Source organism: Acanthochromis polyacanthus, chromosome 10 (assembly GCF_021347895.1).
Source record: "Acanthochromis polyacanthus isolate Apoly-LR-REF ecotype Palm Island chromosome 10, KAUST_Apoly_ChrSc, whole genome shotgun sequence".
Lineage (NCBI taxonomy): Eukaryota > Metazoa > Chordata > Actinopteri > Pomacentridae > Acanthochromis > Acanthochromis polyacanthus.
In genome coordinates, this window is record NC_067122.1 from 41,288,289 (window position 1) to 41,310,317 (window position 22,029).

General features: G+C 41.9%; 1 protein-coding gene and 1 pseudogene across 6 annotated transcripts in view; both read right to left on the minus strand.

Annotated features, from left to right (window-relative positions):
• Positions 1–11,932: 11,932 nt before the first annotated feature.
• Positions 11,933–14,141, minus strand: LOC110969667 (microfibril-associated glycoprotein 4-like; annotated as a pseudogene).
• A 114-nt stretch (positions 14,142–14,255) lies between these two features.
• The window catches only part of cep162 (centrosomal protein 162), a 44,762-nt gene continuing 36,988 nt past the window's right edge, over positions 14,256–22,029 (minus strand). For 5 of the 6 annotated variants that reach the window (XM_051954954.1, XM_051954952.1, XM_051954951.1 and 2 more), the window contains 14 exons: positions 20,829–20,960; positions 20,410–20,522; positions 20,168–20,267; positions 19,954–20,080; positions 19,283–19,446; positions 18,550–18,654; positions 18,213–18,452; positions 17,833–18,036; positions 17,395–17,734; positions 16,925–17,057; positions 16,704–16,845; positions 16,522–16,620; positions 15,821–15,955; positions 14,256–14,949 (listed from right to left, as the gene is read on the minus strand). In XM_051954954.1, the coding sequence (XP_051810914.1) occupies positions 14,737–14,949; positions 15,821–15,955; positions 16,522–16,620; positions 16,704–16,845; positions 16,925–17,057; positions 17,395–17,734; positions 17,833–18,036; positions 18,213–18,452; positions 18,550–18,654; positions 19,283–19,446; positions 19,954–20,080; positions 20,168–20,267; positions 20,410–20,522; positions 20,829–20,960 (2,247 nt within the window). In that variant the 3' untranslated portion in view covers positions 14,256–14,736. The remainder of the gene's footprint in view (positions 14,950–15,820; positions 15,956–16,521; positions 16,621–16,703; positions 16,846–16,924; positions 17,058–17,394; positions 17,735–17,832; positions 18,037–18,212; positions 18,453–18,549; positions 18,655–19,282; positions 19,447–19,953; positions 20,081–20,167; positions 20,268–20,409; positions 20,523–20,828; positions 20,961–22,029) is intronic. The other variant, XM_051954953.1, reaches the window with a different exon arrangement.

Sequence of the window (22,029 nt, forward strand, 5' to 3'; positions counted from 1 at the left end):
AGACTGGGACGGAGATTTATCTTCCAACAGGACAATGATCCAAAACATAAAGCCAAATCTACAATGGAATGGTTCACAAATAAACGTATCCAGGTGTTAGAATGGCCAAGTCAAAGTCCAGACCTGAATCCAATCCAGAATCTGTGGGCAGAGCTGAAAACTGCTGTTCACAAACGCTCTCCATCCAACCTCACTGAGCTCGAGCTGTTTTGCAAGGAAGAATGGGCAAGAATTTCAGTCTCTCGATGTGCAAAACTGATAGAGACATACCCCAAGCGACTTGCAGCTGTAATTGCAGCAAAAGGTGGCGCTACAAAGTATTAATGCAAGGGGGCCGAATAATATTGCACGCCCCACTTTTCAGGTTTTTATTTGTTAAAAAAGTTTAAAATATCCAATAAATTTTGTTCCACTTCACGATTGTGTCCCAATTGTTGTTGATTCTTGACAAAAAATTAAAATTTTATATCTTTATGTTTGAAGCCTGAAATGTGGCGAAAGGTTGAAAAGTTCAAGGGGGCCGAATACTTTCACAAGGTACTGTAAGAAAGCATGTGGCTACAGTTTCACAGCTTTTAAACTTACAAACTAATGAACTGGACCAGCAGGCAACATTCATGGGACACGACATTAATGTGCATAAGAAGTTTTACGGATTACCTGAAGAAACTCTGCAGATGACGAAAGTAAGCAGAATTCTGTTTGCCATCCAAAATGGAATGGGCAAATTCAAAGGAAAACCCTCTTTCATACAAGTTTTCAAACTTAATTTTCATGTTTTGTAAAGCATAAAACTATGCAAATAGACTAATTTTAAAAATTAAGTATGTGGTTTTTCTTTGATTTTGTTGCCGTTGAAGATGGCTCCAGTGACTCAGAAATGGAAGATTTTCACTCTAAAGACCAGTCTGCCCCTACAGATGAGGATGTTAAGTTTTTGCATGGGATGCAGTATTTTAGTATAGTATTTAGCTTTCATTCATTCAGTTTATTTAATAACTGCATTTTATTTGTTTCTACCCAAGCGGTTTCAGGAAATTTGGACACGGAGGATTCAGAAGAAAGGACTACTCTTTCAAGAAGGACTGACCTCTCGGAAAAGCCTGTTGAAGACACCAAGAAATTGCCATTCGATCCAAAAAGTATGTTTACAGTGCAAGAATATTATTTATTAATTTGTGACATTTATTTTTAAGAACTGACTGTGGTCTCACAACAAAAATGTGTTTTCAGTTGTGTAAAATATTTTATCCACTTACTTTCTTAATTTATTTATAGGGAAACCCAAAAGGCCCTGGTCCAAAGGAGAGGGAGATCATTGAGATAAAACCATGCATCAGCACCTCCGTGTTAGCTTGAGAGAGAAATGGGCGGACTCTGGCTATATTCTTAAGATGATAAAAACCTATTTTTGTTACATTTTTAATATGTGGGATAAAATTCAGCTCAGAGTCAAAAATGACGCCCAGGTTCTTTACACATTGTGTTGGTTTAAAATCTTGGAGTTTCTCTCTCTTGCCTTCAGGACCAATGACTAAGACCTCTGTTTTGTTCTGGTTGAGCTGTAGGAAATTCTCTGCCATCCATGAATTTATGTCTAAAATACAGTTAAAAAGAGCATCAATTGGCCCTGTGTCTTCAGGAGACACGGCAATGTACAGCTGTGTATCATCTGCGTAACTGTGGAAGCTGATGCCGTGTCTCCTGATGACGTCTCCAAGGGGAAGCATATATAGATTAAAAAGAATTGGACCTAAAATTGACACTTGGGGCACCCCACAATTTATTTTATGTGTTCTGGAGGAAAATGTGTCCAAACTTACACGGAAATATCGATCTGTGAGATAGGAGCTGAACCAGTTAAAAACAGTACCAGAGAGGCCGACCAGGTTTCTCAGTCTGTTAATAAAATGTGGTGATCTACTGTATCAAAGGCAGCACTTAGATCCAGTAGTACCAAGACTGTAAGTTTTTGTGAATCTGTGTTATACCTAATGTCATTTAAAATCTTTAAAAGGGCTGTCTCTGTACTGTGGTTCATCCTAAAACCAGATTGGTATTTCTCTAAAATATTGATACTATTTAAAAAATCATTTACTTGATTAAAAACCAGCTTTTCTAATATTTTACTTAAAAATGGTAAGTTGGACACAGGTCTGTAGTTATTAAAAATGTTGGGGTCTAAGTTACTCTTCTTCAGAAGGGGCTTCACCACTGATGTTTTAAAGGCGGCGGGGAAGACACCCGTCTGAAGAGAGTAATTTACAATTTTTAAAATCTGTTCCTCAAAGAAGCCATAAAATGTTTTTAAAAGTGATGTGGGAATTGGGTCTAAGAGGCAGGTTGTTGGGTGTACTTGGGAGAAAACTCGACCAAGTGTCCTAGCGTCCACCAGGGCAAAACTCTCCAGTGTTTCTTCAGGTAAAAGTAGTGGTACATGTGTGTTAAAAAATGAATTCTGTTGAGGTAGAAGACTGGATCTGATATTATCGATTTTACTTCTAAAGTGGTCTGCAAAGTCTTCACAGAGAGCATCTGATGGGGGTTTGTAAGATTTTTTAAAAATACTATTTGTTAAAAGATTGATGGTGGAGAACAGGAATTTGGTGTTATTTTTATGGTCTGTGATGAGTCTTGAGAAATGAGAGATTCGTGACAATTTGACTGTGTTATTGTAGATTTTCAGTTGTTCACGTAATATTTCATAGTGAATTGTCAGTTTGTTTTTTCTCCACCTCCTCTCTGCACTCCTGCAATTTCTTTTTAGTTTTTTGATATTGTCATTATTTCTTCACGGTGGTGTAGGTTTTGTTTTTATGGTTTTGGTTAAAAGTGGGGCAACTGAGTCCAGTGTTGTTTTCAGTTTGCTGTTAAAATTGTCAACAATAAAATCACAAGATGCAGGTAAAATTTCGGCAGGAGTGCTCTTTAAAGTCTCCATAAAATTTGCAGCCACTTCAGAAGTAATGTAGCGTTTCCTCACCGTTCCCACCGGGGCCACCTGGTGGTTAAAACTGGTGATGTTGAAATACACACAGTAGTGGTCAGACACAGCCAGGTCAATGACAGAGGACACACCAGTGGACAGGCCATAGGTTATGACCAGGTCCAGGGTGTGTCCTCTATTGTGTGGTTGGCTGTGTGACGTGCTGTTTAAAATCCATGCAACTTAAAAGATTTAAGAATTCATTGGACATTGAGTCAGAGCTATTATCAACATGTAGATTAAAATCACCAGATATTAGAATTCTGTTATAGTTGGTGTGTATGATTGACAATAGTTCAGAAAATTCACTGATAAAAGAGGTAAAATGATGATGGGGTGGTCTGTAAACTGTGATGCAAAGAATAGGAGGACTGCTAAAAAAAAGGGCATGATGCTCAAACGATATGTAACTGTTAAAGGAGACTTCATTTGAGTTCAGTGTGTTTCTCGTAATAGAGGCAGTTCCACCCACTCTTTTACCACCCCTGGTCAAAAATAAAAAATTTAAATTTGGTGGGCAAGCCTCGGTGAGAACAACTGGTGCGTCAGTGCCAAGCCATGTCTCTGTTAAGAAGATGCTGTCTAACTTGTTATCTAAAATCAGGTCGTTTATGATAAAAGTTTTATTTACAGCCATGGCCATAAGTTTGGACACAAGTACCATCAACCAAAATGAAATATATTTCATTTTGGTTGATGGCTTTGACTGGTATTTATATTGTAAGTGACAATTTTGTGGTATTTTCTAAGATTCACAAGCGTCATGGTACTTGTGTCCAAACTTATGGCCATGGCTGTAAAAGGGAGCGCACGTTCAGCACAGCCAGCTGGATGTTCGTTGTGAACGTGTGCTCTTCATCACAGTGTGAGGAGGTTGAAGCAGGTGTGACAGTTATTTCGCTTGTTACTGGTCCATGATGAAACTGGTCTGTGAATTCTGTTTGTGATTCTGACTGTGATTCTTGCTTTATGAGATGTACTGTAGGGAGAGGTAGTGGTGCTATGAAGGCTAGTGGAGGGTGTACCTGAGTCATGTGAGATCGGTAGTCAATCACGTGATGAGGTGGATGGTGATGACAACAATGATGAAGATGATCCAAGTTGGTCAGCGGCGTGCTGATTGTCCATGTGGTGTAGGATGGTGAAGTTTATGTTGGAGGAGAGCAGCCGCGATCCCCGAAAATTCAGATGAAGGCCATCTGATTTAAAAGAGTCCCTGCGTTCCCATAAATTAAAATTGTCAATAAAAGCAGCACCGTGTTCACGGCAAGACGTGGAAAGCCAGGTGTGGAGGCTCAGTAGCCGGGAGAAGTGCCCCATCCCGTGGCCGAGGGTCAGTACTGGTCCGGAGATGAAAGCTCTCACTCCGGATTGCTTCAGGATGTTAAAAAGTCGAATAAAGTCCTCTTTTAAGATGTCCGACTGTTGCCTTTTAATGTCATTAATTCCCACATGAACCGCCACCGTTTGCACTAAGGGGTGTGCCTCCAGTACACCGCGGATTTCAGCAGCCACATCGCTGACAGTGGCGCCGGGGAAGCACAGAGTGGTGGAGGACTGTGTTTTCACATACTGGATGATGGAGTCCCTGATGATGATCGTAGTGGGATGAGGCCGACTACCAGGACCAGGACCGTGGTCGGGCAGAGGCGTCCGGGCCGCAAGTCCCCGGTGGCGGCAGCCGCAGAACCAGACCAGGTGGAGGGCTCGCCGGATGGATGTCTTCCACTGGTGGTGGAGGCTGAGGGACCCGACCGAGCAGATGTGCCCGCTGGATGGAGGAGACACCCGGGAGCTGGATGAGCCGGCTGGTGGAAGATTTGTCCGTGGTGTAAATGAGAGAGCCACAGCCTTACGGAGAGCAGAGGGGGCAGCAGCCAGTGTGGGGCCCACTGTGGCGGCGCTGGTGGTTGAGGGCGCGGGCCACCTGTGTCCGGTGGTGGAGACTGCAGACCGCCGGTGTCTGGTGGTGAAGGGTGCAGACCGCCGGTGTCCGGGGTTCCACTGTGTGGATCCTGTAAGTGGAGGGAACTCCTGCTCGTCCAGTACGATGAACTTGTTGGAGAGACAGAGATCCTAGGCTGGAGGTGGGGATGGTGTTTTCCGCAGTTTACCGGCATATTTTCCGCCGTGCTGAACCACCGTCCATGGTGCCGGCTGTCCCGGGGTGGAACACAGGAGAGTCTTGGGTCTGGTTCCCTTTCTGGCCCATTGGTCTTCAGTCAGGGACTGAGCAGGATTGATTCACGGCACTGTAGCGTCCAGGTCTCCGCTAGCGGCGTCGCCAGTTGTCGCTGCAGTGCTCAGACACTGCGCTAGCATAGTGTCGATTAGCCACTCGTCCGCTCCGATTTGGTGTAGGAGAGAGACTCTTCCCTCCAGTTCAGCGACCGTCTGGTTGAGCCGAAGGCAGCCCTCACAAGAAGCAGATGGGGAGGTAAGTGGTGCCATTCCTTTGTTTTGGAAGTTTTATTTAAGTGTCTCTTAAGCTCCAACGCTCTGCAACGCTCTGCTGCAGTAAACGAGTACTGCCGTCGTTGCGCCTCCTAGTTCTTCATGTAAAATATGGATGAAAGTTCTGTGGCTGGATGTGCACAACACATTTCAGCATTTTCCATAAATATCTGCATAACTGAAATAACTCCAGCAACCACTTGTAACATTCATCTTGGAGGATTCTAATGCACAACAGCTTCAATTTGACCACATCAGCCAACTAAACAATAAAAAGTGCTAAAGCAAAAACAAAACTTCTTTATAACTTAAATTATCTATTCACTGAACAGAATTACAATCAGACACTAAACTCTGTCTCACAGGAGCAGGGCGTGAACTAAAATCAGGACTAAACCAGGTCTGACTGGACATCACAGGAGCAGGGTGACATGGACTAAACCCAGGACTAAATGAATGAATAACTTATTAACGAGGCCCAAAAATAAATAATAAAGATTGTCAACTCAGAATAAATGGCACAATTGTAAACAGGAACAGGAAAAGAACAGGGAAAAATGAATTTTTGTGAGCCACGTTGTACTCCCTGATGGCCTTTTTTGAAGCCTTGATGATCTCTGGGGTGGGTTCCCATTTATTGCATGGCTCCAAACCAGCCATTTTAATAGTCACAGTAGAGGAGAGTGTTCCCTCTAGAGCCACAGTGTTCCTGGTCTTAGTCTTCTTCAGTCCAACCAGTGAAAACAGAGTCATATTAGGTCCAAAAACTAGCAAAATTATTTATTTATTTATGACGTATATTTGGGCCATTCTAATTTGGCTTATATATCTCTCTCTTGGCTATCTCCACTTTCCAATCATTACTCTAATAAATAAAAGCTCAAGTTAAATAAGTCTTATATGGTGCACCTGGACTGAAATGTTTCATATTTCATATTCATATCAAGTTCCATAAAAATCCAAGACTGTCTGCATCACAAATGACTCTCTCCTGTAAAATCCTTTAGACTCACCTTTCCAGTAGAGGTTTCTCCCCTCTCACTCTCTCTGCTCCTCTGCCCTGACTCCTACAGGTCAATAGGGGAGGTGGAGTGAAAATAGGCCTAGTGACGCCACTGGTCACAGACTTTTTCAAAAAGTGTTATGCTTTTCTTTGACAAATGTGGGAATGAAATTGTGTTAAAATGTACAAAACTGTGAAATTTATCTTGCCTGACCAGGCACTTCTGGGTGCTCAGCACTCCTAAACCCAGTGTTGGGCAAGCTACTTGGGGGGGGGGGGGTTATATATACTATCAGGCCGTCTCCACCGTCTCCACCGCAGCCGCGCACCCCCCTCCCCTAATTGCTGCTGGTTGTGCATATTCGGTAGTCACCTGTATATGGGTTCTCATATTTGTATTTGACGTCTTTGAAGTTGACAGAAACTTCGCCTTGGGCTGGCACAGTAGGCATCTGAAAACAACTTTTCTCCGTTTTTTCACAAAATCTCATATAACTATTTAGGTAGGGCCACAGTGACTCTGACTCCTTCGGTAGCTCCTCGTCTTCTCCCTCCTTCTCTGCCATCTCTCAGTGAACTGAAGCGAGCGTCTGTGTGTGTGTGGATCCAGTGAGTCGCAGGAAGGGATTGTTGAATGACGACATCAACAGTTCCTCCGCTTCTATTGGTCGACACAGACATGTCGGCGTTTGGAGAGGATGTCACTGTCTGATCCTTAAAAGTGTGAGATGAGACTGCAGCAGAGCAGAAAGCTCCGCTTCAAGCAGTTCAACATTCATCATTTTTTATGTAGCTTTTTGCGTTCGCTACCGCGCTAATGACCAAAAGATCAGCTAAGCTGTTGAAACGTTTTTTGATTTTTCAAACAACGACGCTATCACGTCGTTACAGAAAAATGTAGTTGAACTACTAACGACGCTATTTGTAGTGACGTTACTGCCCAACACTGCCTAAACCTCTGATCCTAGAATCGCCCCTGGTGCAGATTGTATGATATGAAATAAAATCTGGAGTCAGATTTTGTTGGGTCACTTAACAAAATCTGACTCCCCTACTATTTTGGGAATGCAAGAAGTGACAGCCTCCAAACTTTCTCAGCTACAACATCTGCACGGCTGCTGCTGCTGTGTGAAGTATCAAGTATGTAGTCATTACAGGAGAGAAGTTGTAGGGGGAGTCAGATTTTTCTGGGCCACTTGACAAAATCTGACTCCCAGGGGCGGATTGAATGTTATTTCATTCGGTCGTTTGACCGAAGAGCCGGTCCACAACTGGGCCGGTGCGGTGGTATTTATTAAATAATTTTGTTTACTGGGCACCCAGTGCCTGTATAGCTCGTCGGGTTAAGCAGGCGACCCATGTACAGGGGCTTGTCTCCGACACAGCGGCCCGGGTTCGATTCCTGCCCACGGCCATTTGGTGCATGTCTTCCCCCTACTCTTCTCCCCATTTCCTGTCACTCTTCACTGCGACTATCACAATAAAAAGGAAAAAAAAATGTTTATTTATCCATATGAGGCCGAATGGGATGAGCATCCAACCGTTCATCAGATTCAGACTCTGTTGAAGAGGTTGGGGGGGGGGCTGGTCCAAAAAGTCCTGGGCTGAATTTGACTCACAATCCGGCCCTGCTGACTCCCCTACTATTTTGGGAATGCAAGAAGTGGCAACCTCCAAACTTTCTCAGCTACAACATCTGCACCTCTGCTCTCTTCTTGAACATGGTCGGATCGTCGAGCCGCATAAGCAAGGCCTCTCACAGCGTGCCATTGCTGCTGAGGTTGGACGCAGTAAGACAGTCATTCAGATTTTTTTGAACGATCCTGAGCATTATGGAACAAAAAAGTCAAGTGGTAGACCCAAAAAAATTACACCTGCGCTGAGCCGGAGAATCCGATTGGCTGTCCGTCAAGACACAGGGCGGTCCTCGACCCAAATTAATGCCCTTACTGGTGCCGACTACAGCACAATAACCATCAGACGGCATCTGCGGGAAAAGGGTTTCAAAAATGAAAAACGAAGTCAAAGACATTGTCTCCTTCAACGCCACAAAACTGCCCGTTTACACTTTGCCAGGGAGCATCAAACATGGGACATTGAAAGGTGGAAAAAAGTTTTATTCTCTGATGAGAAAAAATGTAATCTTGACGGTCAAGATGGCTTCCAACATTACTGGTATGACAAGGAGATCCCACCTGAGATGTTTTCTACCCGGCACAGTGGAGGGAGGTCCATCATGATCTGGGGTGCTTTTTCATTCAGTGGAACACTGGAGCTTCAGGTGGTGCAGGGTTGTCAAACGGCGGCTGGTTACATGCAGATGTTGCAGCAGGCATCCCTCATGACTGAGGGCCCTCGTCTGTGTGGTAATAGCTGGGTTTTTCAACAGGACAATGCTGCAGTTCACAATGCTCGCTTGACCAAGGACTTCTTCAGGGAGAATAACATCAATCTTTTGGCACATCCCGCATGTTCCCCTGATTTTAATTCCATAGAGAACATTTGGAGATGGATGGCAAGGTTTATAAAAATGGCCATCAGTTCCGGACAGTCGATGCCCTTCGTGAAGCCATCTTCACCACTTGGAGCAATGTTCCCAAAACCTTCCTGGAAACACTGGCATCAAGCATGCCCAAATGAATTTTTGAAGTGATTAACAAGAACAGTGGAGCTACTCATTACTGCGTCCTACTGAGAAAATTTTTTGTTCTGGTTTGGAGAGTTTTTTGTAATTTTTTGAGCGATGGCCTTAAACTTTTGATCAGCTGATAAACAGCCTATTTCAGTTTACTTGTTGTTTTCAATAAATTACTTTTTCAAAGTGCTTTTTGTCACACTCCCCCTTCTTGCTTTTGCATATTGTAGTTCTACTTAAAACCTCATTAAGATCCAAATGTGCAAAAGGTAAATTCTAGCAATTTTTCAACTGGTCTTAAGATTTTGATCAGGTCTGTATATTGTCAACTGGCCCAATAAAAATAACAACAATAACAAATGACTTTATACTTAAGAACTATACTTATATTAAAGACTTTATACATAAATACCAGACATAGTTTGACGCCATATCTTGCATTCCAGCCCAGTCTCACGGGGATTCGTGAAACTGTCACGTCAGTTTTTGTTTCGGTTTCGTGCGCACCAACACGATGTCGTCATGTTTTTCGTGCCGCTCACCACGAGCAAAACCCGCTGTGGTAATCACATCTGAAAGTGGTTTATACCGGCGGATTCATGACGATCTGAGCTGTCCATCGGCGTTTGCGGCCGCCGCTGCGGCCGCTGCTGCTGCGGCCGCTGGACATTCTTTAAATTCCTATGCAAATTAGGCAGATTCATGACGATTTAAGCTGTTCATCGGCGTTTGCGGCCGCTGCTGCGGCCGCCATTGCGGCCACGGCAGCGGCCGCAGCGGCGGCCGCAAACGCCGATGGACAGCTTAAATCGTCATGAATCCGCCGGTATAAACCACTTTCAGATGTGATCCGGCCGCTATTGCGGCCGGATCACATCTGAAAGTGGTCCATCTGAAAGCTGTGGCCGCAAACGCCGATGGACAGCTTAGATCGTCATGAATCCGCCTAATTTGCATAGGAATTTAAAGAATGTCCGGCGGCCGCAACGGCGGACGCAAACGCCGATGGACAGCTCAGATCGTCATGAATCCGCCGGTATAAACCACTTTCAGATGTGATTACCACAGCGGGTTTCGCTCGTGGTGAGCGGCACGAAAAACATGACGACATCGTGTTGGTGCGCACGAAACCGAAACAAAAACTGACGTGACAGTTTCACGAATCCCCGTGAGACCGTGTTGTGCATTCTTAGGGGAGTCCGATTTTAAGTAAGGAGATATAAAGTTTTCTCAGTGAACAATTATTTTATTGACACGTGTAGAACACTGTTGGAATATGAACAATATTTGGCGATTACACCCTGTCCTGTCCTGATGTCCTCATAGGAGTGAAGCTGAGAGTAACATAGGATCTCCCCCCGATGCCATTTAGGGTGCGCACATACGGATAGTAGAGGAGAAACATTTCACCTAACCATATTTAACAGGAAAACATGTCTGCAGTTCGGTACTTAATCACATTTAACCCGAAAACAACAGCAAAAACAGTAAACGTACAACAGAAAACCCGTCAAGTGGCCACAGAGTGAAACGTAAGTCACGCGCGTTCACGCGAAGGGGGAGTCAGATTTTTCTGGGGAATGTGAAAATTCTACAACACCGGCGTTCTCTCCGAGGTTTGCATCAAGTGTGTGAATCAGACGGTTAAGGATCCACCCTGAGCCGCTTCTGGGGGTGGATTTCATTTAGTTTACTTTAATTTTTCCCTCTCATCGCTTCATTAACGCAGATTTGTGCTGGCAAATTTGTGTTTTAACCCTCGTGTCGTCCTGGGGGTCAAATTGGCCCATTATAAAATTTGCCATTGTGGGAAAAAAATGTATTTTCACAGTGAAAACTTTCATATTTTCAACATTTTTGGGAAATTTTGAACATTTTTCGTACAAAAAAAGAAATGTTAAAAAATATGCTTCTACAAGAACATTCAGAAAAAAAACATCAACCAAAATCCAGCGAATTTCGTTGGATTTCGGTTGATTTTTTTTTGAATGTTCTCAAAGAAAATATTACAGATTTCACTGATATACATATCATCATTTTAGATATTTTTAGATATTTTTGGAAAAAATTTATTCACTTTTTGAAAATATTTTTAAAAATTTATTTTTCTAAATTTTTATTTCTTGCCAAATTTGGGGATTTTTAAAAAAAAAAAAAAATACTTTTAAGGAATTTTTGGAATTTCCTTCCGGAAGATTTTGCAAATTTTTACAAAAATGGGGAATTTTTATGCTGAATTTATGGATTTTTTTCAGACAAGGAAAAATATTTTTTGGTGCCCACAACAGAGGGTTAAAAATGACACTTTGCTAATTAAAAACATCAATAAAATAACTAGCGAATGTGTAGAATTGATGTTAAATGAATTATATATGTATATTAACATAATACGAGGTAAGGACAAGGCTCCTCCACTCTATAAATGCATTACATGCAGTAAAGCTGTCAGAAATAACTGCAGTTCTTCTCTTCACTGTTCATTCATCCCACGCATAGATCTGTTTCTGAAGGCCAGCTCCGTTTATTACAGTCCAGAAAAAGACACTAAATCGCCTGTCACACAAGACGTGTCCTCCTACAGCTTGAATTTCATTCCACAAGCTAGCATTAGCTTAAATTCTCCATTTTAACTTCTGATGTGAAAATATGAAATAAGCTAATGTGTGTATTAACTGAACAGAAGATGAAGTCCTGCAGTTTCCAAATTCTAATTTAAAACATAATAAAGCTAAAGTTCAACCAAACATGGTGGACTTTAAATGATAAAGTCCTCAAAGTTACCAAAATGTGTCAGACTGTCTGTGATCATTTCAGGTTCATCCTTCATGAAAATCAGACACAAGGACAAAGTGACTTCATCAAATGGCACCAGTTTCCTGTTTATTGATTCACATCAAACCTCCACCAAAGTTGATTTTCCAGCCAGCAGCTGCTCACATTCACCATCACCTGATTGTTTTAGTTACTGTACTGGCAGCTGATGCAACCATCAGACCATCAGTTTACTTCTAAGACTAGATGAGATTACATGCACGTGATGTTCTGCTGTGGATTGGTCCTGGAGGTTTACTCTACAGGGCGGATCTTCATGCTGATGGTCTTCAGCGAGTAGTCATGATCCTTCCACTGATGCCAACTTACTCCAACTGCATAGATGGTTCCATCTGCCCCCCAGCGACAAACAGCATTAGGGTTTGTTTTGTGACAGTCATTGTACCAGAACCCCCCCAGGAATTGTCTGGCACAGCTCCATCCTCCACTAGAGTCCTGGTCGTTGTCGAAGGTGGAGAACTTTTGTCCATTGTGATTACTCAGGGAGTCTCCTACAGAGAGAAGCTGTTCAGTAATTGTCCCTTCGACCTTCGAGTAATTACCTGCAACTGAAGTTGAGGAACGCTGCTGGTTCAGAACCAGTACAGACAGACTGAAACACCTGCCCCTCCATTGGTGAATCCAGACACTTAAAGTCTGTATCCATTGGATTCTGACTCGATGGAGAATGAGGAGTACCGAGCAAACATCTTGTTATTGTTATATCTTGTGTAACATCTGCTATTTTCTATGCAGTGGTCTGCTGGGGAGCACAGAGAAGACAGAAAGAGACTAGACTGGCTGGTCAAGGAGTTCTGTCCTGGACTGCTCCTTGGACTTAATAAAGGATGTTGGCAAAGCTCACATCCATCATGGACAATCCCTCACCCACTGCATGACACTGTGGGGGCTTTCAGCAGCTCCTTCAGCAGCACACTGAAACATCCACACTGCAAGAAGAAGTGCTATCGCAGGTCATTGATTCCATCTGCTGTGAGACTGTACAACATCAGCATCACTGGCTGATGTTAACATAAACCGGACTATATCAGATCAGCATCATCTCAAAGCATAATAAAATGTGCACAGCAATTTTTTTGCACTGCTGCATCCTGCACTTGTAAATTTATTTTACAAACACTTTTATATTGCTGTTGTTTACAGTGCATTCATACTGTATTCATTTTCATTCATGTACATGTTTTTACTATAATTATCATCACTATTATACATATGTTTATTGCTGCTTTAAAAATGTTGCTGCTGTAATGGTGTAAATTTCCCCTAGCGTGGGGAGCAATAAAGGATTATCTTGTCTTTTTTTACACAAAGATACCCTATGTTAAACTGTCTTCGTAGTTCAGCCATCTGATCTGCTAAACCAACACCGTAAACACTAGAAAAGCTGCACCGTTTAAATTAGAAACATCTTGTCTAATTTATAATTTTCCTATTAATTTATTGATTAAAGATCAGGGTCCGTATAGGATGAAGTCTGGGTCCACGCTCAGTTAATGACCTGGGCTATTAACCATGTACGACAGCTGAAAAGCACAATTTTTCAATGTGTGTTGTGCCGTCAGTTCCTTCATACAAATTGAACTGAAACAGCTTTTTCCTTCATATTTATCATGTGAAGACATTGTGAAGAATGTCACAAACCTGTTCTGTAAACATTGTAGCCGTCAACCTGTAGCCGTCATCATTTTTATGTGCTAAAAACGCTGTATTCGAGCTGAAAAGCAGCTTTTGCCTTCATATTGATCACTACTGAAGACTTTCTGAAGCAGAAACCCTTTTGTAAAAACTGAAGTTAAACCGCTGCAGTACTCATGATTTTTTTTCTCACAACCAACTCTCACAACATGAAAGACGATGCACAGTTCAGTATCTTCAGTATCTGTGGTGTTATCACTGTTAAAAAACGCTCCTGGATTTTCTGTCAACAATAAATCCTGCTGCCTCTGAATGCTGACTTCTGGTGATTTTTTTGAAGATCTTTACAGAAGCTTTTTAGACGTTTGAACACGGTCTAGTCTTAGACTCCAGCCCATGATCTGGGACTTCGTTTCCACATTACTGGCTGTCTGGTGCAGTCACAAAAATCTAGAGTGTAACCTCCTCAAAACAGTGGAGATGATTGTGAACTAACAAGATGACATAATTTTATCTATTTTATATTTGAATTTTCCAGATTTAGATTTCTATATTTATTCTCTTCCCGTCTTCTTCTTGTTTCTGAGTCCCGTAACTCCATTCATCATGGCAAATTCCTTATGTGTGCAACCTCACTTGGGAATAAAGGCTTTCTGATTACATTATACACAGTATTTTTAGTTGTGTAGACTTTATAAAATTATACAGGGTCAACCTTAGTGTGTCACTTTATTAAATGCAGTTTAACTCTTCAGCAGCCAAAAGAAAGCTGCACATCCAGAGTAAATATCCCAGTAGGTCTTTGTACAGTACTAATACTATACAGTTCAGTGCAATAAGATATGTACAGTGTACTGAAAATAATGTAGCTCAGTTAAAACATGTACAAACATTTATTTTCAGTGTCTCTGCAATAAATTACAAAATAAAAAGTAAAAACTCACTACAAAATTTACACCAAAGGAACAGCTTCAATCGTTTCTGGCTTAGTTTGTATTTGTACATTATAAACTAATGATAAGCAGCAGCCACTAACCTTGGAACAGAAATCAGCATCGAGTTTGATATGAGGCATGCTGGGTAATATTACTGGCTGTCTATGAGATGCAAATCGACCTAAATTACTCACATACTGATAAACTAGCATCGGAACACAATTTTCAGTATGAGCTTTGAAATCTTGAGCACACATTACGCTGTCTGAGGGAACAGGGCTGTGATGGGGTGGTCAGCAGTGGGAAGGACCAATCCCTGTCTTTGAAGATGTCTCAGGATGTCCAGGATGGAATCCAGCTCCAGACGGAAAACTTCTAGCTCTCTGCTTTTGTCCTGAGCCAGGCGCTTCCAGCGTTCCACCTCAGACTGATAATCCACATGGGCTGTCTGCCACGCTCCCTCAATCACCTGCAGGAGACATGGGCTCAGTGTCTTCAAGCATGCTGGCTAGTAAGGGAGAAGACTATATTCCAACTCTTGATATACTTTAAATACTGTGCTAGTCTGACACTATGCATCATTTCATCCACTCTGACATAAGAGTGCACACTGATTGGCGACAAAATGAAAACCATAACACAGATCATCTTGTTAAAATACAATGCTCTGCTAGAAACCCTTGTCCATAGTCTGAAGAGAAAATAAGAGCATGACTGAATTGTGCAGAGTTACAGAAGGACCAGCAGGTTGTAAGACATGCAGCCAGTCCTGGTCTTTACAATAATGACATTTTAAAGTCACATAACACTTGAATGTGCTCAGTAGTTAATACCTTCCTTATATCCTTACCAGCTCTTGTCTTTTATTTATCTTGTCCGTGTTTAGTGTGGGTTACACAATTATATTGAACAACACTTTAATTTTACCAGCTTTGTGAATGATCAAAATATTTAAGACACCTGTACAACTGTTCAACCCAGTAGTCTGCTTCAATCATCATACAGTCCACTCCTGAGGGGCAAATTTTAAAATAAAATCAAAGACATGAAAGTAGTATTATTTGAAGGATGTGAAAGGGGACCAGCATGTATGGCCATGTCTTTGTATCTGAAACATTCTGGTTCTTAAAACATAGACAAGACAGAACCTAGACCCTGGACCTTATGGGCTCCTACAGGTGTGGCTTCTGGAAAGCTCCAGGTTATGAGTTCTTTTGTTCAAAAGTAAGTTTTCCTAAAGTCACAAGTACGCAGAAGGTTTAACAGTGACTGTTTCAGATCAATAACACTTTAGGTTGATTTTATATGAACATGTACCAAAGCTGCACCCTTATTGGTACCTGCTGCAGCTCCTCCTCTTTGTGCTGGTATTTGCCCTCGATGTTGAGGATCTTCGTCTCCAGGCTACACAATAGTTTCACCTCTGGGCTCTGAGCTTCTTTAGCTTCCTTCAGTTCCTGCAGCAGTGTGGTCAGCTAAACACAAAACGAAATCAGTAGTTAAATCATGAGGAAATAATAATAGTATTTGATCTATGTTAAGACAAAACATGGTATTTAAGTGCAAAAATTCAATTCAATTTTCTTTCTATAGCACCAATTACAATTCAAATTGTCTCAAGACATTTTACAGAATCCATATATCTGAACCCCCAGAGCAAGCCCTAAGGCTTGCTCTGGGGGTGACAGAAAAAAAATTCCTTTTAACGGGAAGAAGCCTTGACCAGAACCCGGCTCATATTGGGAGGACCCATCTGCTGCTGGCCGACGGGTCGAGAGGAACAGAAGAGGAAGAGAGGATGGAGGAGTGGGAGGGAGAATGGTGGGAGGAGAGGGGGGTAGTTTTTTTTGTCTTTCCCACTGTAGTACAAGTACTTGTTCAAAGGAAATTCAAAGAAAACTTTGGATTTGTTGGTTTTTCTGTTTAAAATCTGTGAGGTCTTCACGATTTCAAATGTTATGAGATGAAATAAGGTATGAATTGACACTTTATAAGTACATTTGAAATGAAAAAAAGTCATGACCATTCTGTACTTGCTCACCTGTTTCTGCAGAACATTTTCTCTGGTCCTGGATATTTCAAGTGCATCTTTGGAACCCTGCAGCTCCTTCAACTGCTCTTGCAGCTGTTTTATCCCAATCTATAGGTAGACATAAAAATGTAATCGACAGGATCATTTACAAGATTTCCTGTCAGTTGGCTGGTTGGTTATTAAGCCCATACCTCCTGAGCATTCAGCTTATTGGTCAGCTGGGCAACCTTTGAGGATGAGTGCTCCAGGGCATGGGTGGCACGCAGACGATCCACCACTAAGAGGTGTTCTGCCTTCAGTGAAGACAGCTGCTCTGCAAAGTGCTCCTTCAGCCTAGCAGATCACATTACAGCCCATCATTTCTTTGCATTCACGCAGAGCACAAAGTCGCAGTCAGTGTATTCACACATACCTGCACAGCTCCTCCTTGGCTTGTACAGCATCAGCCTTCAGTGCCTCCTTCTCCTGCTCGCCCTGCAGCTCCAGCAGCTCCACACGCTGCTTCAGGGCCTCGTTCTCCTGCAGAACCTCTGAGATATGACTTCCTGTCAGGAGGAGGCATGTTAAAGTACAAGGTTCAAATATCTGCTACTCCCTTCACATAGTTCAGCCGCAAAAGGCAATTTTCTATGAGGGTGAATAGACCCAGGAGTCAGTATGTATATTAATGACTGATGTTTTTCAGCTTGATTACATATTGCATTTTGTTGACAAGTGGATACAGTGTTAATAAGCTGAAATCATCCATGTTTGTACTATCATGATTCTTTAGCATCAGATGGTTATTAGCAACAGTTCTGGATCCTTTCTGACATCACAGAATACAGTTACCAAGGCATGCAGAGAAAAGTCAACCATGGAAAAAAGAAAAATAAATCATACCTGTAAAGACAGTGGGCTGGTAGGTCTTTTCATACTGTGCAACTGGAAACGTTTCTTCCACTGCACGTGTCTCTTGTACAGTCGGGGAACAAAGAGTTTTGGTCAGGCCTTGTGTTTGTTTGGTCTCTGTGGAACGTATTTCTGGCCGTGGGTTCGGTAAAGACAACATGTTCCTCCTCTCTTTCTGCAATCTCTCCACAGTACGAGTCAGCTCCTGAATGGTTCGTGTTTTGGTAGCAACCTCTTGGTTCAGCCTCTCTATCCGAACGCCAAAAGCTGCCTCGGCTTGACGTTGTTGTCGGCCTGGACTTGGCTGGGCTTTCTGTGGGACGGGATTCTCCTGAGTTTGTATAAGCATGTAAAATGTAATCACACACAGTCCATTATATCAGTTTTTTTTTTAAATATGTTACTGACCTTACTAATGGCTGTACCTACCTTGTGTTTGAGCTGCTGCTGAAGAGACTCAATCAGGTTGTGGAGAGAGTTTTCTTTCTCTTGGTTGCTCTCCTTCTCACGTTGCAGTTCTTCCTCCAGAGTCTGAATCTTTGACATCCATGCTTTTGACAAATCTGCTCCTTCATTCTGCTGTTTCTGTTGCAGCTGCTGCTCCAATTCTGAAATCTGCTGCTCGTAGCAGAGCTTCACAGAACACACAAACACATATAGTCTTTATACACATATAAACTTCACGTGTGATCAGAGCCCGGCCAAACTACACTCTCAGTCGCAGCGCCACTGGGTGGACATGCTGACCAGTAAGGATGCGAGGACCCGTTCAACACTGCTTGCAGCTTTAATTTACTTTAGTTTAGTACCTTGATTCTGTGGAACTGCTGCTCCATTGCCCGCAGGCTGTGCTTGGCATCCTCATCATGACTCTCCAGCTCAGCCTCCAGACGCTGGATCCTTCTCTCCAGCAGAGGAGCTATCTGGCTAGGTGGAGATGTCTTGGCTGCACCCACATCTTCATGACTAGCAGACCTGGCCGCAGCATAAATCAGGGCAGGTAGAGAGTTTGGGTTTCTGTTTCTTAGTATTTGCTCCAGTTCCTTCACCTGGTAAAGAAAGGAAAAATCGTAAACACTGGATATGGTATGGTCTGGGGAGGGAGTATAATAAGTCTGACTCATTTGCTTGTTGCTGTTATCTGACCTGTTTCTCCAAGTCCTGCATCCTCTTCATGTTCAGAGATTTGTCTCTGACCCTTCTCTGCTGCTCGGTGCTTCTTTTGCCAACTGCCTGTTTAAGTTTTTCTACCTGAAATGGAGACAGTGTGTTACTTCCTACACAAGAAGTTCTGTAAAACTGTAGAGCTGTGACTGGCTGTCAGCACACTTTCAGAAATAACTTTGCAAAAATATTTACTTCATACTACAGTGTAAATTAAAAGTAAAAATAGAAAAAAAAAAGAATTTCAGATCCAGCTCACACATGTTTATATATTTAAAAATAAATTTGATTCTGTTTGACATGATACAGTGCTTCTGGTGTTGCAAACGTAAAAGGTCAAAAGGAACATTGAAATATATGCTTTAGGAATTACCTTTTTTATGAATTATTTACTGTATTTTAGGAGACCCAGACCAAATTGTAGACCTTTATATATGATCCAACATAGAGAGGCAACTACGATGTTTTCAGTGATTGTTCAGCAAGGCAACGTCACCTTGCCAGAAAAAAAAATCTAATTTAAAATGAAGTTAGGAATGATGACTACGTAACCAAATAGTGTTTTTGTGAAGTTCACAAAAGCTATAAATGAATGTTGGTGCCATGAAAAGATTAGGTCTGGAGGACTTTGTACTGAAACAGAAGCTAAGCAAGAGTATACTGAAGGTAAAAATGAGAATTAGCATTTTAAGAGCATGTGTGAGCAGAGCCTTACCTGTTCTTTGAGCAGTTGTATCTCAGCTGTAGTTGCCTTCAGCCTGCCAGCATCTCTGTCCAGCAGCACCTGGTTCTCAGCAAACCACTGCAGCTTCTTCTTCAGGGCCACCACTTCCTCTCTGTGTTTGTTCTCCAGTACACCCACCTCAGAAGTCTTATCACCTGACACATTCAGAACTGATAAATACTGTGTGTTTACCTGTACTAAGTATCACAGCTATAATGTGGTTTTTGAGCACAAAAGTATCCAGTTTATGCATGTGCACATGTAAGCCTGTTTAGGATGGTGGCCTTGAGAGCTCAATGCAGTGCAACTTCAGGAAACACATGCTAATCTGACAACAGGGGCACAGAATTAGAAAAAAAACACTGCAAACACAACAGTGAGCTCTTAGGGACACCGGGTTATAAGTCCTTACTCTGCTTTTGAGAAATCTGTGGGAATAGCTTGCAGTAATCAGTAATAAAGATCTTAAAATATTTTGGTTTAAGAAGTACCAGATTTCTCTGTGTTATTATATGTAAACCTTATACTAAATTTAAAACACAGATAAGTCTAATAACAGAGACACTCCTGTCCATGTAAACACACTCAGTGACAGAAAATCAAAGATTACTTGCAGTATATATCTTTAAAAATTTTTTTAGATTAGCACTTTTTTCTTTTACCTGACGTAGAAATGGCTTGACCTTTAGCCAAGTCGCTCTCATTCCTTGTTAGTTGCAGGTCAACCTCAAGAGCTTTTTTTTCTTGCTTCAGGTTGTGAATGTCCACATACAGCTTGGCCTCATTCCTCTGCACAGAGAAACAAACATCTATTGAGTATGAGGGGTCTGACACAGAGCTTCACTTCTACAGTATTCCAGTGAGAGCAGTACCAACCTTAAGTTCCTGTACTTGAGCTAAAAGGTCTGTAATGCGTTGAGTGTGATCCATTAGGCAAACATTTCCCACAGGCCTTGAAGTTTTATTCAGCTGCTCCCTGATGAGGATGGAAGAACATGATGAAACCAGTGAAGAACACATGATTGCCCACATTAATTAACACCCACATTAACACCCATTCATATTTGGAATATGAATGGGTGCATGATGATCATAGACTTGGTAGATGTAGAACCCACCTTGTGAAAGCCAGCTCATTCAGTAGCCTCTGGTTTTCATTGAACATTGCCTCCTCATTGGCTTTACTTGCGGCTTGCTGAGTCTTCATCTGCAAATACAGCTTCTCGTTCTCCTGCAGAACACCTTAGGGTTACTGTGGTTTAATGGCACAACATTACTGCTTTCAAAAGAAAGAGATGCATGGATGGATGGATGGATGGATGGATGGATGGATGGATGGATGGATGGATGGATGGATGGATGGATGAAAAATGATACTTTTAGCCTGGTTACATTTTGACTTGGAGCTTGGAGATAATGTAGCTGCACAAAATGAGAAGGGATGAAATTGATGGATCAAAGAGGAAAAAAATCAATATTAAGGTCACAAATGAAGAGTGTACACGGTCATGTTAAGACAGTCTTCAGGGACACAAACCTGCTGGTAACCTTTGATGAGTGTCTCCTGCTCTTTTATTTCTTTATCAATCTTCTGGAGCTTCTCCTCTGTCACAGGGTCTGCAGTCTCCACACAACTCTTCTTCCGACGAGCTTCTTCTGCAGTTTGCAACTGAGGAGTGAAAAACTACAGCTTATTCACTACATACCTTTGTAACACTTACATATATCATACGCCACCATGAAAACAGTGTACTGTTAAAGTGGTTGTGCCCCAGTATGGCATGTGTGTGCAAGCGGTGGTCAGCTTACACACAACTTTGTCCAGGTAAATGCAATTGTGTACAAAAGTCTACATACATTTGTAAAGGCAATGCATATTATGGCAACAGTCTTGAGTTTTCAATTACTCCTATAACCCTTAATATTCAGTGATGGAATCATTGAAACACATACATCTTAGTCACAAAAAACAATCAAGCATTTTGCTTCTTTCATAGATTACAGGCCTTCTGGAAATATCTGTTTTGTCAAAAGTTACAGCAAGATTAATGTAATTAATTAACATTTGGTTAAATGTCCTTTGCCCATTTTCACCTCAGTTCAGTGCTTTTGGTAGCCGTCCAAAAGTTTCTGGCAATTTGCTAGTTGTATCTCTGACCACTTCTCTTGACAGAATTGTTGCAGTTCAACTATATATGTTGGATTTCTGACACAAATTTGTACTTCAGCGCACTCTACAGGTTCTTAATTAGGTTTAAGTCAGGATTTTGATGAGGTCAGTATATGAAATACATTGAAAAAATAGAATGGTGTTCCCACCAATCTAACATTTATTTCAGTCTTAATCCTACTGTCTCCGAAAAATATTAGATCATACTTTTGCAGTGATTTCACCATGACGCTTTTCAATAATTAAACTTAGAAGAAAGATTTCCAACAAAGTTGGAAAGGATTGGGAAGTCAGGACAGAGTATCACTGAGTCCCTTCAACCCCATGTCTCACATTTAACAAGCATAACTGACCAGTTTTAAGTGTGTGTTATTGAAAATAATGACCTGGGGTATAAAGCTTGCATACGCACAAAACAAGGCTAGAAAGTGGCGTACGCCACTTTCTACGCAAAGGTTGTGATTTATAAAAACAAACTTGGCGTGAGAATGTGCGCACCGGCGCGCCAACCTTGATTCTTGATGCTTCCTTACGCACAAAACAGGGCGTAAATCACAAACTTTGCGTA